Consider the following 20,036-nt stretch of genomic DNA (forward strand, 5'->3'; position numbering starts at 1 on the left):
GATCCTGTGACCAAGAATACTTGCTCAAACAGAGTAAGGGGTCACAGCTGATCACAGTCAGGAAATTTCCAGTGTCATGTCTGTTGGAGGTATGGCCCTAGGGAAGGCCAAAGGCAAGTTCTACTGGTGCTTGTTTCTTTGGTTTCACTGGTTTGTGTCAGTCAACGGAATATTCAGGAGATGAAAATGAAAAACTGTGCAATCTATCAAGCAAGATGGGAGATTAACTGTCAAGCGGTGCCAACATGCAAGAGGAATAAATACCATGCATTCTCTGGATCAGAGAAAGCGCTTTGATTCAGAGCTGCCTCTGAGGTATTACTGAAGAGTGTTCTGACCTTTCCCCATCTCATTATGGTCATCAGGCAAACACATACAAATCATTAAATGCAACAGGGATGAAGCATACATGTGTGTTTTTGGGGTGGGGGGTGAAAGCAGAAGCATACTATATTTAGCAATATATTGAAAATATATTGTACATTCCTCATCTCATAGATAAGACAGATAGATAGATACGGCATGAAGCATTACTTATCTATCTATCTACCTACCTAACTTTTACATTTTTACCACAAATAGGATCTTTGCTCCATGTTTTTTAATCCACTGGTCATAACAGGCCAAAACCATACATCATACATAACTGCTTCTTATTCAGGGTTTGTATATCACAAATCTTGTGCTATAATACGCTTTGCCAATGCCTCTGTAATCAAGAGTATAGATAGAAAGAGGCTTTTAATGCATATATGATAAATGATTCCTTTAAAACCTGCAGGCTTACTGAGGAAGCTCTTTGTCACAAGAGCCCCATGGCAACTATGGAGAAAACTTGGAACAAATGGGGAAAGTGCAGTGTGCAGGGAGTGGGGGGCCAGCATCAGCTAGCTGGGTGGTCTGAGGAACAGAACAACATTATAGGACAAGGAAAATTAAAGTACTCAGGAAAGTGGGAAAGTGGCAGTGAGATGGAAACAAAGCAAGAGTAAGAACTTTAGCAGGTGAAGACAGCAGATAGAAAATTCAAAAAAGGAACTGATTCTAATGAACAATTAACTGCAACAGTATGCAGGGGTTTCAGGCAGGAGAAGGGCTAGAGATGTCACAGTAGGCATTTGGAAAAGTGGGAGAGATTACTCAGAAATCCCATGACAGGGCTTACCTCTGATCTCCAGAGAAACACAAAGTCAAACAACAAGATCACAGACCATGGCAGCTGGATTGTGTCCAACTGCCTTACATAAATGAGTAGAAAATAAAGCAGTAGAAGGCCTCACTAAACAATGACACTGCTTAGTTTTTGGCCAAGTGAGACCTGTGTTGCAGGAATATGAAGTTTATTAACCGCTTACCTGCATCTAGTCAGTCTCCATATTGGCCAAACGAGGTCAGTTGATCCCAGTGTGAAATTGTGACAGAGCAGTACACAGGACTACTTAGATTTGGGACCATAATGTCAAGACATTTCCACTGTATTTTGACTTCCTGTTCCCTTCTTTCTATGCTTTGCATGGGAAAATTACCATTAGCCCTGGAAAATATCTGCTGCACAGCTGCTGCAGGAATCAAGATTCAGGGGGCTTTAGATGTATTTAAAGAAACACACAACTTTGAAATACCATGAACATATTTTTCATTTTGTAGTTGCCATGGAAAGACGCATACACTTTTCTACACTGTACAGTTTCACAATGATGAAAAGCAACATATACTTGCTTTCAACTTCCTGCATTTAACATCCTGCAAGGGAGAGCCCAGGCTACTCAGACACAAAATAAACTCTGCAGCATTGCTGAATATGCTGGCTTAATGCTGCAGAGCAGGAAAGGGCAAGGATTTGGCCTTAGATGAACTATTTGATCTAATTAAAGTTAATCGCAATTGCATTTTCTGGTATTGTATGACATTGACTTCTTATCTGCTTATTCTTGTGTGCACTTGTTCTGGCTTATTGTACATAGACACAAACAGAAACAGGAGTTTCTGTAGGACCTTCTCATTGTAAGATCAGAGATGGAACTATGCAGAGAGATGTTCCAACACCACCTGCTATCTTAGCTTGCCAAAGTGTACTGTCTTATCAAAAAAGGTGAAAGAGTTATTTCTGGCATGCATACTGCTCAAGGGGGAAGGAGAGGAAAGATCATTTCAAATATTTACATGGACTTCCAAGCCCTTTTCATAGCCTACAGATTTGTACAAAAAGTCATGCTGTTGATGTATTCTCTGATCTCTTAAATTAAGTGATAATGAGAAAGTTAATATTTTTCACAAAATGATTTTAAGAATTAACAAACAGACAAGAGGATACAGTAAAAACAACATGATCTTCTGCCCCCCTCTTATGGATTTTTTATTACAGGTGCTAGCAACTAATGTTTTAATTCCAGAAAACACAAGATTAGTCTCCCCCATGCTCTCATCCTATTACTTTCATTCTATCAGAGTAATCATTGCATCTAAGGGCATATTTCCTTTTTAAGTACTATGATACATTTTTAAAGTATGTGTCTAAAGCTAAACCCCTACTTACACTTTTTTTTATGAAAAGTAACATGATTTACAGAGAGGCTGACAGCACAGAGGACAAAAATAGTGAGGAGTGGCATACTTTGCACTACACCATATATATACAAATAAATAAAAGACTCACAGGGTTTGCACAGACATTCAGGGACGTTAGGGGGAGGTTAGATAGAGTTAAAAATGGCCACCCAATCAAAGGTAAGTTGGGATGAGGGGCTAGCAGGAAGGAAAGTGGGGTCTTTGGGGGACTTGCAGGATGGGGGGGTTGTGAGCTCAGGAATGGGGACTGGCTGGTCCATGGTGGGGGGGCAGGGAGGAGGGCTGTCCAGTTGGGGAAATGGGTGGGGACTGGGGGGCTAAAAATAGCCTGGTACCAAGGGTAGGGTAGGAAAAGCACAGCCTCAGACCTGGGACCAGCAGCTGGGCTTTCCCAGTCCTCGGGGCTGCACTGGGAACTGTATAGAAGTGCAGGTAAATCAGTATCACCTGATCCACTGTAAGTTAGGACTACCTTGGAGGTAGGGTTAACTTGGATCAGGTCACCCATTTTCAGATTGATCTAAACTTCCTGAACTTCTGTACAGTTCACATTTCAATCCCTACTTAGGTCAATGCAAGTGTAAGGTCTGCAAATGGAGTAACTAAGTTAGATGGGGTGGCCATTTTTAATATGACCTAATCTCCCCTTAACTTCCCTGAATGTCTATACCTAACCTTACTATTTCTGGTTCTTGATTAGGGAAGTGTTATCTCAGAAACAGGCAGCAGATAGTTAGAATTGTGGAGTGTCAAAAAAGCTAAAAAGCTTTCTTTATCTGTGTCACAGGCTTTGTTCAAGGCATTGTTTCCAGAAAAGGTAGGCTGCTATGATTTCACTACAACACAAAGATTTTGATTCAGTTTCCTCTTCTCATATTTACAGCAAATAATACACATATGTGAAGTGTAAAGGAAGGTCTTGGAATGGCGTGGTTAATCCTGCTCCCTGGATCCTTAAACATCAATCAATTCTATGTAAGATACACCCTGCCCATGGTAAATAATTGAACCTGCAAATCTTATTTCACTTCTGAAAGCATTCCAGACAGACTCACTCACTCATTCAGATATTTATGAAATCCAGAAGTGGCATAGGTAGTGTTGAAGCAAATTCATATTAAAATTTGACTGCACACTCAGTATTTTGTGCTATCTTTGCACAGCTCTCCATACTAACATACCTAGAGGGTCTTGCCGCTTCTTTCCATTATTTAAGTACCATCATGTATCAGGACCTGAAATGATGTTCATACTGACTGGAAAAACAGATTTTTCTCTGGATCATTTATCAAGATGTGTTTATATGAGACCACTCTGAGAAGTACATTTACAGCTTTCAAGTGTGCTGGTTGTATTACATTAGACACATCATGCTTTCAGAATGTATACAATACAAAGCCCAGTGACAAAGCACAGTTTTGAACTATAATGGATTACAGCCATTCCTAGTTTCCTGCAGGCCAGCCAGGAGGGAAGCAATGTTTAAACATCTCACTTTCACAGATGTCCCTATGGCAGGGAGTAATTAAAGGGGAGGAGGAATGACATATTGTACCAGAATATCAAGGCAAAAGAATGCCATGACAAAATGCATGTAGATGAAAAGCTACATACTGGAAGAATCAGAGCAGGGGGTCAGACTCGATCTGCTAAGGTCCCTTCTGACCCAACATCTATGAATCAGGGTATATTACTTTAATAAAGGGGAAGAGGCTTCCCTTGGCCAAACTGTGTATTACCTGTAGACTTGCACAAGACTTCTCAAACATTTTTTTATTGCTTTGTAAACACACATTATAGAAGCTTCAGCTGAGGGACCGCAGGCTACTTTTCTGTAAAACTCTAACTGCTTAACTGAAGTGTACTTTCAACAAGTAGAGAAAAATATGTAGAAATATGAAATTGTCCCTATGAACACGCTTTCCCTGTTACTAGGGAGACATGCAATTCCTCTACTTGAGAAGGTATTTTTAGTCCAACTACTTTTAATACTAAGATGCTCCACGGATAGGACATTAAACTCCGATACCCAGGTTATAGGAACATTCAAAACAAAAAACTCTATATCTAGGCATCATCATTTGATGCTGACTATAAAAGTTCTAGCACACACTGAAAGGCAGGAAAGTACAGGAGATAAGGAAGAAAGCTAACTATAAACATGGAGTATGTTAAAAATGCACTTATTGTTCTAACAAGATCAAGGGGGAATTCTTCACATACTGAACTGGTAAAGAACAAGCTCTTTTCATTCCATTACTACAATTATATAGCTCTATGGTTGTTATACCACAGAGGTTTGAAAGTAACCCATTATTCCACACAAATTGACAGCTATTTTCTGAACGAAGTCAGCTTTACCAGGTACAACATATCTGAAAGAAAATGCACCAAAGTTTCCCTTAATACAGCAATAAACTTAAGACCTCCTCTCACACATTCTGAATCTTCTACTTAGGAAAGTAAAAAGAAAATGAAAGGTAACTCAGTCCATAAGATTGTTTTTTGTAATAGAGCTAATTTGTACAGATCAGAATACTTTAAAAAAAAAAAAAAGAAAAAAAGAAATGCCCCACATCCAGGCAGCGAGTCATTGATGAAACAGTAACAATGAAAATACCATTTTACCATTCTCCTCTCCATGCACTTCAAATTTTTTTTTTAAAAACCCAACACATTTTTGTGCACCTAAGGATGGCTCTTACTGTTTGAAAATGTTTTAAAACTGCTCAGTCATAAAAACCCTTTTTTAGTTTAAGCAAATGCTGGCATTAGACAGTGATTCAAGTCTCCATTTGAAATGACAGACATACTGACTGGGAGACCTGTAACAGGGCTACACATGGCACTTGCTAGTTTCTGAACATCAACTCCCGAGGTAGAGCTCTTTAAAGAAACACCTGGAGGCTAGCAGTTCCAGACCAAAATCCAGGCCATATATATTTTATTTAATATGTGGGAATTGCTGTCAACTAAATAAATTTCTCTCCCCCCCCAATACAACAGCTTGATTCAAAGCCCATTGAACTTTAAAAAAAGACTTTTATTGACTATAATAGGCTCTGAATCATTGATAAAGGCACCATTACTAAATTAAGCTAAGTCAATAGCTAAAAGAAGGACATTTTGGAGAATTATGACAAGCCCTAAATCTTACTTTTTGTTCCATTCTATCCAAATGCGAATTTGCCCCATAACAAGACTATCAAGGGCATTCACAGGCCATTCCTAATTCCCTGCAGGCCAGCCTTGTCAACTGTACTAAAACATGATTTGCCTGATTTTGTAAAATTCCCAATTGGCATCTTTAAATACATTTGTGATTCTGCCCTGTAAGATCACCTGAGTGATAATTCAGGGACAACCATTTCATGTTTATTTAAATTACTAATGGGTACGAAAGGACATATAGTATTTATTTTTTGAAACATAGCTTTACCTTGCAGAGACTACTCTCTCTGGCTGGCATTTTCAATAGACACCAAGTAAACTAAGCAGCAAAATTCCCCTGAAATTCAGTGGGAAATAGGCACTTGCTTTATGCTCCTTTGAAAATCCCAGCCTTCATAAAGTTAAGATCATCAAGTTGTGCAGAAGTAAAAATGTGCTTTCAGAAGCACGTTTGGTGCTGCGTTAGAAGAATTAGGAACGAGAACACTGATTAACAACATGAAGGACTGCGCAATGAATGCCTTGCCTAACTTGAATGTGTATTCCACTGCAAAAAATTAGCAAAAAAAAAAATTGTTTTAAGACAAACTGGAGACATGCTGACATTTTACATTTTGCTAAAGCATGGCGAGTAAATACATAGTGATATATTAGATCACATTCATACTTTTCTGTTCCAGAAAAAATACCTGAGCAAAAATGTGTTGTGGTACTAGTCTCTCAATGCCATCAAAACAACTATATTCTGTTGCTATCAACTGGATCGGTTCACATGCAAAAGGATCACTATGCACATTTAAAAACATGACAGTTTCATGGGAAAGAGACCTTTGCTTAGGTCAGGAATGCATCTTATTAAAAGGAGACTAAATTTAACGCCTTTCCTCATGCTGTGTCAAAGGTCAGGTAGATCTCAATACAAAGCCTTATCTTTGCCTTGGAGAGAATTCATAGATCTTATCATATAACTATGTGACAAACTGGAACCTGCATTATTGTACTTGAATTTTAAAAATGATTTAGAAAGTGATCTAGATAAAGGAATGACTTTCCAGATCAAAATAATTAATTGCAATGACTGGAATTGCACACCCCAACTATAAAAATTCATCACGTGACTATATGAAACACTAGGCTGCTGATTCATTTACCTCAGACTTGTAGCTCACCAGCTCTCTCTCAATATTGAAATCCTATATCCTCATCACAGTAAGAAAAAAAGGAGGTGCATTCCTAATTATTATGCCCAACAGACTAAGAAACTAGTTATATAAAAGCTACTATAATGTAATAGGATCGCTTCACAGCTAAGAAATGGTGCACTGTACAGTACTAAGTTTGTCTACTCTGTATTCAAATTATTACCACCTGAAAAAAATGGTGGTCTGAAATGTTTTTCTGGCATAGCATGCACCTGAAACCAAGAATTAAGTTAAACAATGAAATCATTCAGTCTCTTCTAACATCAGTGAACCTGGCTGGAACAGGGATAAAAAGCCAGTAGGATTCTGCGGTGGGAGGCAGGAAGTGGTACCCTCCTCTGACAGAAAAAATGAGCCCCCTGCCTCGCTTGTAAGACTTATGTTATTGAAGAAGGCAAGGCAGATTTGCACCTTAGAGATTAACTAAATCAGAGATGCATAAGCTTTTGTAAGCAGCATGGATTACTTCTTCAGATACCCTGCCTGACTTCAGACTAGCATGGCTAACTACCTCTTTATACATTATGGAGGCACCATTCACTCTCCAACCTTCATGCTCGGAGAATGACAGAGATCAATGAGTTAATAAGCACTGAAATTCCACCAGCCATATGTTAAAAAAGGACTCCTCTTGCACACTTCCAAATCCCAGTATTCCCATGACTGGATATGGGAAAAGGTTGATGCATGAATCAGGTTGACAGTGGAACACACTGTCACATCTTTCATCTGAAAGCCCGAACACTTAATTCTTCCTAACATGCCAGTAGCAAGAAAAACTGTAGCGATAAACATTCTCGAGGGCTACAACTCCTGTCGTTAAATTGACCCCACACAGCTCCAGTCCCAGTCCCAGTCCCAGTGTCTCCTTATGCTAATTTTAGACAGCTAATGGCACACTTGGTCAGCAGACAAAATAGTCATTTAACCTTTAGGGAGAAGTCAATTAAGGGGTTTATTGACAAGTAGGATTTAGCAGAGCTTAATCCAGGCCTCGGCAAGTGTCTGAAGCCAAAACTAAACTGGAGCTACTGCCATTGCTGTGTTCCCTTGACTCCTGCTGAAAGCAATGCGTTTGTCTACTTGGAAAGAAAGCACTTTCTAAAGCCAATTTATGCGTTTCAGAATGAGGAGCAAAATCAAGTATAAAACATACAGAGAGGCAGGAGGGGGAAGGAAGTGTTCTGTGTCAAGCTTTCAATAACCAACTTTTAGTGCTTCTAATGACACAGGACAGGCTACTAATGGAAAATAAAAATGTAATCTTCTGCCTTCAGTTGACAGCTGGTCACTTTAATAAAATACATTTTTCATATTCATTGCTTCTATCCTATTAGTGATTCTCAACGAGGGTGCCTTGAGATCCTTTCAAGGGTGCAATACAATGAGATTTTCCACCATGAGTCACAAGGTAAATCCAGAGATTTCAAATAGAAATCCAGTGTGGTGGTCTTTCTGAGTTCTTTGCAACAGGAAAAAAGCTCTATAACTTTCTGTTGTCAAAACTACGAGCTGGCATTTTCTGAGTGATGTAACGAGTCTATTCAGAGGTGTTTTTAATCTAGAGACGAACACTGCTCTATATATTTAAACAATATAACCTGATCTTTTCAGTGCTTTTTTGGAATATCACATTCTGAAATGATCTTTATAAGAGTTAAACTATTAGAGGATAATTTATTTTTACTCAGAATTAAACAACTTAGTTTGCAATATTCTATTTTTTAAAAAATAAGAGCTTATTGAAACTTAACTGTACAAAATTCTATTTGGTTTCCATACTTGTGGTTCTTACTTTTTGTATTAATGATTAGGGACCTATTTAAACTGTGGTGAGACAACAGGATTTGTGGGCCACTCAGCGTATGGAGCTGATTTCATGGCCCCTTCACTACTGATTGGCTGAAAGGCTCTAGTGGCCCTGGCCCTTGCTGGCAATTGGCTGACAGGCAAAAACCATGATGTAATTAGGTAGCAAAGCCCATGAAAATATCAAATAAATTACTGCATTATTATACATCTAAGTATTACATTTTAATCCAAATTGAAATATATTATGAACATAAATTTTACACAATATGAATTACAACTAATCATCATTTATTCTTAGTGTTCTACAAAAAGTTTAGTAATACTAAACGATGCTAACCTTGATAGAAACAATTCCTGTTAGTTGTTAAACGCTAGCATGCAGCATCTAGCAGCATTGGCAGTTGACATCCTTTGTCTTTGCAGTGTGAACATTTGTCCATACACTGAGATCACATTCTGCATCCACTGAATTTGTTGCAGTGGTAAGGCAGTGTTTTGCCAAGTTGTAGAGATGTGGAAACTGACTGGAAATGGACTCCCAAAACAGTCACAGTCAAAGTCAAAAGGCATCTGGCACTCTGTGTCAACGTTCATACAAGCAGCATGTTCTTTGTCATGCTCTTTTTGCCATCCAGGGATTCATTTCAGTAGCTGAGGGTCAAAACTCAAAGAGGTTCCTGATTGGGGTAAAAAAATTCAAACTCTTAAAAAAGAAAAAAAAAAAAGATGGTAGCTAGTTGTTTAAATTGATCTTTTTTTAGTAACTGTTTAGTAAAACAATTCATGTAACATGTAAGCTGATCGTGTGTTAGTAACTGATCATATTTGTACTACTAATTCAAATTTGTGGCTATTTCCTGGAACAGTTCTCATCTCCGCTGGTTTTCACATTGATAGTTTCAGAGTTGTTCTTATGCCATGTCTTCAACCCAACTTATCAAATCCATCAGCTTGTTGTGCTTGGTTAGATCAAAGCCTGCCAGCTTTCAAACCATGTCAGAAGCTCCATGAACTGGTTCATATTTCTCGCTGCAAATTTAAACTTGATGTGCAATGTCTCACTGTCTTAAGAGATCATGTAGTTTAAGCTGGTAGTACTTCATATTCTTTGTGTGGTAACGAAGTGCATTAAGCTACAAATTCCACCTTGTAAGTACTGGCTCTTGTGGAACTGACAGTCACGTGTAGATCCCCGCTTCGATTGGTGATGGACTTCGGGTGTCGAAGCTTATAGCCTGTGCAATGTTTGAACACTTTTTAAAATGAGGAAACCGCGTTATCCGCATCAGGAAAACATATGCACCAGATGTCACTTACTAAAGAAAGGACTGCAGGTGATGTGAATTGTGTTGGGGATCATTCCATGGAGAAAGCTTTGCACATATACATAGCACTACCTGACAAACACTGAGATTTTGTTAAATTCTAAGCCATAGTTTACAACAGCCTTCACTACAGCTTGTTACACAGTAGAAAGTTTGACAGATGTGAGATGAACTGTCTCTTGTTTGAAAAACAGGCAGGTTGTGGTCTGTTCAGCTCCCAGGTACAAATAAAATGTGCAGAACAGTTATCTTGGGCATCTGTTGCTTCTTCTGCTACAATCGAGATTGATTCATATTCTGCCAATGCACATTTTGTAGACTGAACATGCAAAGCAATTACTCATGGTAGATAATCTTGGCAAAGTTTATTCACACATGGGAAACTGCTAGCATTTGGCACATGTTTGTTCAAGTAGCCCCTTAATTTAGTGTTATCAATTTTCTACAAGGAATGTTGGAGGTTGTGAATGCTTCCACTGCTGCAAATGCAGCCTCTCTTCTTGTCAAACTGTTTTCAATTGTTCTTTTAAAGACTGAGTACATAGTTATTTGTTTCTTGCTCTAATCCTCAGCTTCCGCAGTGGCCTTTTGGTTTATATGTGATTTGGACTCCAAATGCCAATCAATTGCTTTTCCTTGACACATCCAGAGGTGCACTGCATGATGAACAAAACAATTTACCATCATCTGCATGCAAGGTTCTTATAGGGAACTGCCTTACATGATCCTGAGCTGAAATGCATTTAGATTTCTTGGATTTATTTTCATACATCTTCAGACTGCAGCACTGCATCTGGCTTCTTAAAAGATGGCACTGAAACTCTTTAGATTTCCTGACTGGCATCTTCACTGAGCCTACATCACTAGGCTCAGCCTCTCAGTAGCTGCCTCTCAGGCCATGTGCTCTATGGCTGGAGCGACTGCTGTGTTTTTTGCATTGCACAATTCTGTGCAAAATTGCAGGAAATGTCATTTTTCATGGTGATTGCAAAAGCTGCCTTTTTCATGGTTTCCGTGAAAATCGCAAAACTGTGATTTAATAGGTCCCTATTAATGACTAAAACACTGAATCCTAACCTTGTTAAAAGCAGTAGCTACTGTTTTGGATTAGTCTGGTCTTCAAACTGCCAATTTTGGTTCAGTAAATTTTATGAACATCTGTAAACCATTCTATACAACTGCACAGAAAGAAACTGGCATTTGAACATTTTATAGAGAAGCAAGGAGTTACGATCCTTCCGAGTATACTCAAGGTCAGAGAGTTCTGACATACATCAACTACAAAGATCTAACAGGGACAGCATTGATCAGTCTATCAGTGAGGTTCTAGTATTTGACCGATTTGTGGGACAAAAAATACTGGTCAGTCCAAGTATTTATTGCTATACAGAATTCCATGGGCAGCAGCCATGCTTTCAAGAACTGTAAAAAACCTGAATATTAACATTATATTAATACTGTTCAATAGAAAGATGACTCTCAAATACATCCAACAAACACAATTTTCTTTAGATTTTAGACAGTATAGTTTTGAAGATGTTGCAGCACAAAAATATTTCACTCTTGGTTAATGGGTCAGATTTTCAGTCCTAATAGATGCTGGGTACGTTTTTCACAACATGCTTAGTCATTAGACAGTTAAGACTAGGTGGGGCAAATGGGGCACCAGCAACATCCTGCAGAACTTTGCACCCCTGCTATCTGGTGTCCGACAGCATCTCTGCCCAAGACGCCAAAATTGCTAGTTCCACCTCTGTCAATGGCAAACAGTAAGTGAAACAAACGTGAGAGAATGGCTAAAAGGCCAAGGTTGTTTGTATGCAGACCACCTCAAGGAAGTGGAAAGAAGAGTCTCCCTGTTAACACAGACTGTACAGCCAAATGCTGCAGTTTTTACTCAGACAAGCTCTCACTGATACCTTGCTTCTCTCTCTGTCTCTCTCTCCCAAGTTGATGCTGTTTCACATACAATTTCTAACACTAATCCTTCAGGGCAGCTGTTGAAAACTGACTTGCAAAAATACAGAATGTTTCCAACGACAGAGTCATTACTGAGCATCATAGTGATTGCCTTTCCCACCCCCATTCCCATAGGGTTAGTGAATGGTAAAGCCATAATTGAAAGAAGTGATGTTTAGTGTTTTAAAATGTAACTTCAAAAAATGATGAATATTATTAAATACTTAAAACTCTCATTATATCATCTCCATTTGGCACACAGTAGGCACATCTACATGGGCACTAATATGCCTTTTCTAATGTGCATTAAATTTAGTACCACCTGGTGGGTGTCTCTAGTTGTGCTGTGAGGCTGCTTTGATGCACTGTAATTCCAGCGCGTACGAGAAGATTTAATTAATAGAGTCTGCTGGAGTGTGGTAATTATGAGGGATCTGAGTTCCCCATTTCCCAGGGAAAAACGTGGTAAAACCCAAATTTTCTCATTTTAAAGAGAAAACCCTGGATTTTTGCCTTTAAATGAGGAGAAAAAACCACAGGGAACAGTGAATTTCCCCTTGCAGGCTGGCAGAGTTCCAGCCTGCAAGGGGCTGGGGGAATGGGAAAAGGGTGATCTTTAGGGGGGCACTATGTGCATGAATACATGCACATGGCCACCAGTCAGCCTGAAGGGCAGCTCCCACAGGAAGGTCTTGAGTGGGGGGAGGGCCCTATGGTGAGGGAGGGAGGGATTTGGGCAGGGCTGGGGTTGCTGCCCAGCTGGGGCAATGCGTGGGGCTTGGGGTGCAGGATCAGAATACATGGTTGCAGGGTCACAGGTGGGATGGGGCTGCGGGCAGCTTGTCTGGGGGGAGGGGGATGACTCCCTGCTGCTGCTGCGTGCACTGCTGGGGAGTACATGGGGGGCATGTACCCTCCATATTTGTGTGTGGGGCAGGGGCAGGCTGGACCTTGTGGATTTTAACTCTTCTTTTTAAAAGAAGAGAATTTGTGGTTTTTAAAACAGAGAAAACTAGGATCCCTGGTAACTACCATTCTCCAGCCAGCCTCCGTATCACATGGATCAGCATCTCCGTGCTTCAAAATGGCAGCAAGGATGCTTAAGCTAAAGCTTATCAAATAAGCTTTAGTTCGAGCACCCCCTCTGCCATTTTGAAGTGGGGGACACTGATACACAAGACACTGCAGTGCTTTAATTACAGCAGCTCTTGGAGCTGTTCCAAGTAGTGTCCCCCCCTCCCCGGAACATGTACAAGTGCTTTCCAACATGAGGTACTAAATTAATGAGCATTAGGCTGCGCATTAGCAAACTTGCATGCTTTTTTTTTAGTGATGCTTAACACGCAGCAGAATATTTTATTGCGTGTTAGCAGTGTCAGTTTTTCACATAACGCTTTAATGCACAGTAAAATAGTCTAACTGCATATTAAAGCATGTGTAGACACGCCCAGTATATTATACATTTGCACTTGTCCACTAAAGAGAGAGTTATGTAGTCAGCTTTCAGCAACCTATTGTGAGCAAATGCATTTCACACTGAAGTATTAACAAGAGACTGACTTAGTTCAAATGCATATCCCTAGAGATGTCACAGATACTCACTGATATGAAACTATGCTAGATGAACTGTAAATTTTAATGCAACCTCTTTTTGATACCATCTAAACAATCTCAATTACTTTTGCAAATGACCAACCTGCATTAAGTAAAATGTTTTTTCTATTCCCCAGAATAGATATGTCCCTTGGTGTTTAGCCATAGGAGGATTCAAGCCATTTTAAGTCTTGTAAGATCATGGCTTTAGGTTCAGGTGTCTCCTGTGGACAAAGAGCAAGCTAAGCCACAGAGTGTCTTGCAGAGGAATTGTGGGGGGGCAGGGAGAGGAGAACGTGTTCCAGAATTTCACAAAGAAAAGGAAAGTTTCAAACTTCATTTTACCTCAGAGAAAAGATGCTACAAAAGGCACTTCCACTCCTTGCTGCATTAGCTTATGATGTTGTAAATGTTCAGCTAGGGAGAGGTACAGACAAGACAGAGCACCACTGCCACAAAGTTAAAAATGCAGTCACTTGAACACCATCAGCAACATATTTAAAGGTGTCACATGTGAGCACTTGTTTCCCTTTCAATGCTCATGGGAAAATTGGCTAGGATACTGGAAATCTGATCAGCAAGTTGTTTCTATTTTTTCCTAGCCAGATAGAGTTTTTCACTTTCTTTAGACCTGGCAAGAACCCCAAGCTCCCCTCTACCTACCCATCCAGTCCTTTTGTAATTCTACAGTAGTGGCAAGAAACGCCAGCTAATTCACAAGATTGGCTTCCTCCAGTGCAAACTCAGAAATCGGCCATTTAGAAAATATGCCAAAATAAAGTTTTAAAACTGTAAAAACAAACAAACAATTTTCAGATGTCCTTTCTAACACTGGCATTTTCCAGACATTGGAAGTTAATTTTTTCCCCTCTCTGAATTAGAAAGAGATATGAAGAAGCCCCAGCATGTCCTAAAATATTTATGTGGAAGCAGTTTTCCAAGTCCTTAGTGATATTTACTTACTGATACCTTGACATTACTATTCAGGTGCGAGGAGCATTTATACTGTGTGTATATGTTACAGCAGTACAGTAAACTTACAGCAGCTGTGTTCTTCACCACATGTCCTACAATTACAACAACTCTTCCTTTAAAGCTCTGGAGTGTAGCAGTAGCAGGGCACTGGATGAGCTCTCCTTCTGTTGTGAAAGCCAAACCAAATGAAATGTTGATGCTGCCTGAAATGTGGCCACGGTTAAAGCTGAAGGAGAACACAGTTAAGAAAAAACACAATGGAAAAGATGTTCTAGATATACTCGCACTTTCTGTACAGCACCCTAGCACAGCATTGTACAGTGCCTACCACAAAACAGATGAAGACATTTCAGCCACTGAAAGTCAATGGGAGTTATATGCAAGCATTTTAATTAAGAATTTGTACTATGCAGTTTTTGACCAAAGTGCAAATAATGAACTTCCTTCTTCACTGCTACTGCCAATGATGAAGTAATTAAAACAGAAGCTGCCTCCTTTTAAGAAGTCCCCTCCTCTGCCTGATGTGACACAAACCAATTTATTCCTTTTGGGCTAACGCACATTGAGAATCGCAGTTACTGTTTATTCAAACTGAAAATAGCTGCTAGCTCACGTGAAAACTAACAGGGCAAAGATTTATTTGTGGTTTTATATAAAAAAAAGACAGGTAGAATTATTTCCAACACTGCAGTGGTCAATGTGTACATAGATGCACAGTGAAAAGAAAAATGTAGGGCCCTGGCACACACTAGATTTAAGACATAGGTATGGTGTAAACTGTGCCATAAATAACAACCTGGCCAAATGTTAAAGCCAATTTAGGACATGACAATACAGCAAATGTGCCACAAGGATGCTCCACATATAAGGTGGAACATCTTCGTGGCTTGTCTGTATCAGGCGTTAAATTGAATGTATGGCATGTTGTGGCTGACCCATACCAAATCTCACTGCTCAGCTGAGTGCAGAGATGTGGCATGGGGCAGCTCTAGGGGTCCAGGATATAGCTATCCATCACCCAACCAGAGGGACTGAGTTGGGGGCAGCACTGAGTTCTGGATGCAGTGATGCCACCCAACTCCCAGAGGCAGATCAGGGGGTGCCACGAGCTCAACACCAGGGAGCATTTTCCTCATCTAAGGCTCGTTGTGCCCAAGGCCTTTAAAAAGCAGGTATACTGCTTGAGAATCCAGGTGCATACCCGCTTTAAGTTCCTGGGGTGCCCACAGAAGTAGCACATGGGGAGCTGGAGCATCACAGCAGGGGTGTGCGAAACAGGCCCTATTTGATTCCGGATTCGTTTGGATTTGATTAGTCTATTTGAATCACTGTCCCTGATTTGATTCAGCTGAATCCAAATCTGAAGATTTAATGTCGATTTGGAGAATCAGCAGTTTGGTCACAGACACAGCTTTAAATGTTTTTTCTACATATCTCAAGGTACCAGGCACGGCTCGTGAACACTGCAACGCTGGGGCAGATGGAGCATCCCACAGAAGTAGCATGGGGGCCCCCAGCATGCTCAGTGGTGAACCCAGAAGTGGACCAGAAGTACTTTTCCCACCAGCCACTTAGGGGGCTTGAACTGGGTTGGGTACAGTCTTGGGCTGGTAATGACAATTAGCTGATTTTTGCCTCGGGTCCAACAATCAGCTCATTGTCAGCTCTAAGCACAGACCATACTGGAGCTGGCTGGAGTCCCTGATAGGGTCTAGGGGCCAGCTGACAGTCAGCTGACTGTCAGCCAGGATAGACCTGTGGGCACTCTTCTTTCAATCTGCCAGTGCAAGATTATAATCCTGGGGTCCCCCTGCACTGGCAAGTATTAATGGTGTGATTTAGATCTGATCCTCAGTCCCAACAATTATGCTTCTGCATGTGTGGCATAGTAGGAAATGCAGTTGTTGGGATCAGGGATCAGTTCCCACTGTGCCAGTGACATGAATGTGTGCCAGGGGTCTTACGTTCATGAACACATCATCTAGCCTTTTGTCAGCCTGACATCCTTTTAAAGGTTTAATTATTTAAATAGCCATGAAATTTTTGCATCCACAAACAACAGATACTTTGCCCTGGCTGCAGTTTAATATTTAGTACCTGGAACACAAAGCTTCTTGTACCAAAAAATGAGAGTACTGGCAATTGCCTGTGTGAAGTTGTGTGTTTGTTGGTCATTGATACAGTGCCAATCACTGCTATGAACTGAAGTTATTATTTTTTTTACTACACCTTTTTAACCTCAAAAATATAGACATTTGAATACAATGACAAACTTCTCCTCACAGACAGGGTAAAAGCACATCAAAAGGATTAGAAACTGAGTCCCTCAAAATCTATATCTGCATTTATATATTGGAAGGCAATACACATGATAGGTTGTAATCTAAAAAGTTTCTTCTAAACTTTATCAAAAGCCTCACTCACACCTGGTCAGCATGTCATATTCCTGCATTTAAGTCCATTAGTCTTCCTATTCAGAAATGGTCTAAAAGCCTAATGCTGAGTTCTTTTAAAAAAGGATGAGCATTGTCTCACTAACAATGGAAACTTGCTCAAAACTCAAACTGAAGTTAAAGAGTTCATGTAATCTATTACTGACTTATTAAAACTTTCACAGGCATCTCTTTCTCTTGCATACGAACATGGCAAGACTTTTTTTTTTTTTTTAAATGTATAGCAGTCAATTTGTTGGGTGGAAAATACTGCAAACAAAGTATTCTGATGATTAGTCACTCAATTATACTTACAGAAGGCTAGTAAATTCCAGGATTTAATTAAAATGAGTTGGCTTGGAAGGCATTAAGATTAATCTACTTAGACTAAGACTAGCATAATTTTTAAAAATGTGATTAAGTGTGAACAGATGAAGCTTGATTGTCATTATGATGTGGTGGGAAAGTACAGCAAAACAAAAATTTCTGTAAGATTAATGAGAGAAATCTCACTAATTACTATAGGTCATTTGCCTCTAATTGGAAGGCAAAAAAGACTCCCTCTTCCCCAAGAAAGGTACAAAAAGGCTCTGATTTATAGCTCTAACTGGATACATTACTGCTACATAGGACATTTTTTTTTTTTAAATAGGAGAGTTTTTTTTCAGAAGAACATGATTTTATTTATACTGAGCATGATAAGATACTCAGTTCAAACGCCCTAACCTTCTGACAGGGTAAATAAATTGACTTGTACTTAGGGTAATGACATTAGTATCCAACTATGCAGGCTTGCTATTTTTTGTCATTTGTATTCTTTCTAATCTTAAATGACCATCTTAACCATTCCATCACTAAGATAATTACAAAAGGCAGAGATTTTGTGCAACAGACTTAAAGAACATGGAGTACTTAGCTAGCTAACTTTCATAAAAGGAATGGAACATTGCCAGTATTTCTGCCAACATACTTAATGAAATGAGGCTTAGACAGAACTGCTGGCTTTCAACTGCAAACAGAGACACTACTTAGAATATATTACATTTTCATTAAAAAGTCTTCTCTTGTAAAACTATCTGGAAAAGGAACCGTCTCTAGACCTTGTGCTCACAACATGTACCTCATTACAATACAGCTGTTCCTTCATTTCCAAGTACAGCCTAACATGCAAACCATGCTAAAGACCCTTTAAAATGGTACAAGCAGGACACCTGTTTAAAATTTTTCAATTTATATTACTACATGGTTTCTCACCAAACTGTGTTAAAAGCAATTGGGCTTCTTCTTTTTTTTTTCTTGTGGAAGTATGAAGGTGTGAGACAAAGGATACCACAGGTGGAGTAAAGTATTAAAATGAAATGGGATGGTATTTACTTGTTGGCACACTAATTAACATGGAGTTCACTTTTTAAAGAAATACCATTTTTACGTGACTCCAAGAGGAGATTCCCCACCTTCCCCCACAAATCAACATGGGGGGGGAGGGGGAGTCTTATTTTGGATTCAAGTACCAACTGGGGCAGGTGGCTGCTGAGGCTCTGGCACGGGGCCCAGAGCTGGAACCCCACCTGCCCTGGGCTGGGCTGGCTGAAGCCGTGTGGCAAGTGGCACACAACATGGGGAGCGCAGGGGAGACAGAACAGTGAGGGGGAGAGGGAAGGACAAGGGACATCTGTGGGGAGGGCATATGGGAAAGACCTGCAGTGTGTGCAAGGCTCAGGGGGAGTGTGGGGGAGACTGAAGCCAGTCAATCCTCCCTACCCACCCCCCTCTACCGCTTAAATTTCTGCCTCAGCTGTGGCTCCAACCAAGACCCCAACCTAACCTGGAGCTGCAACCATTGTTTTTGCCTTGCTGCCTGCCCCAGAGCTAGAGATCCTGCAGAAGGTAATCAGGGTTGGGGAAGGGGCAAGTGGCTGAGGAGTGGGCAGGGGCTGGGGGAGGCAGGCAGACAACAGGCATGGGAAGGCAAGGGGCTGGACGTCTAGCTACCTGCCTCCCACCCCTACACTGCTTTTCCTGCTGCAGCGGTTGTGAGGGATAAATTTAAGATCCCCCCCCCCCCAATAATTAGGTGGAAAATTATAAGAAATGTATCATATTCCATGCATAGAATGTAATTGGGGGGTGGGGGAGTTTCATCTAAAATTCAAAATAGTCTTGGATTGTAGGTAAATATGGTAGTAATGCATAAAAGGAAGAACAACTGCATAACAATTTTTTGGTATGTTCACATGATCACAGCTGGAGACTGAGTACCTCAAACCCACTAAAAGAATATGGGAAACTATGACCACGTCTATACAACAGTTTTATCAGCCCCAGCAACACTACCTCCAAACATGCTGCTTTACTCTGGGCAGAATGCCTCCTAAACCAAACACTGTGCAGCCATTGCCAAAGAGGCAGGCTAAATGACATTGTTACTCAACAATTAACCTGCCTGCATGGTGTCAAGGATTTGTCTCTGCTGCTTTCTGTTTAGGAGGCAGCCTTCTTGCTCCAGTGCAGTGTGTATGGGTACATCACCATCAGGAATGGTCGGTTTACAGTACGTCTAGCCCAGTGGTTCTCACAACCTTTCTAGATTAAAGGTACCCCTTGGACTTAAAATAGAGAAATACTTCTGTTGTAGAGAACTCAATGAAGATAACAGGTCACAATATTTTTGACACTATGAATCCTTATTTGAAATTTCTGGGTTTGTCTTGCGAATCATGTGTAGGTGTTTGCGTACCCAACAGTGCCAATATCACATGGCACCATTAAAAGGGTCTCTTGGCACCCTGGGTTGTGGTGGCACCCTTGCTGAGACTCACTTAGCTAGACGTTGCTTGTGTGAGAGACTTTTAGATTTCCATTGGCATGTCTAGAACAGTGACAATTAGACAACATGCGGTATGGAAGTTCTATTGGAGTGACTGGCATTCATAGATTCAGAGATAGAGTCGGAAGAGACCCCGAAAGATCGTGTCCGACCCCCTGCCTCAGGCAGGCAA

The 20,036-nt window shown here is 40.4% G+C and overlaps 1 protein-coding gene across 5 annotated transcripts in view; it reads right to left on the minus strand.

Moving 5' to 3' along the window:
- Positions 1–20,036, minus strand: part of TBCK (TBC1 domain containing kinase) — a 274,925-nt gene that overhangs the window by 8,784 nt on the left and 246,105 nt on the right. For 3 of the 5 annotated variants that reach the window (XM_019521932.1, XM_019521933.1, XM_019521936.1), the window contains one exon: positions 14,672–14,831. The exons of 1 other annotated variant lie outside the window; for it this stretch is intronic. In XM_019521932.1, coding sequence (XP_019377477.1) covers positions 14,672–14,831 — 160 coding nt within the window. Of the gene's footprint in view, positions 1–9,251; positions 9,431–14,671; positions 14,832–20,036 lie in introns of those variants that run through there. One more of the 5 variants, XM_019521935.1, reaches the window with a different exon arrangement.

The sequence above is a fragment of the Gavialis gangeticus genome, unplaced genomic scaffold (assembly GCF_001723915.1).
Source record: "Gavialis gangeticus isolate Ggan-Ray unplaced genomic scaffold, GavGan_comp1, whole genome shotgun sequence".
Classification (NCBI taxonomy): domain Eukaryota; kingdom Metazoa; phylum Chordata; order Crocodylia; family Gavialidae; genus Gavialis; species Gavialis gangeticus.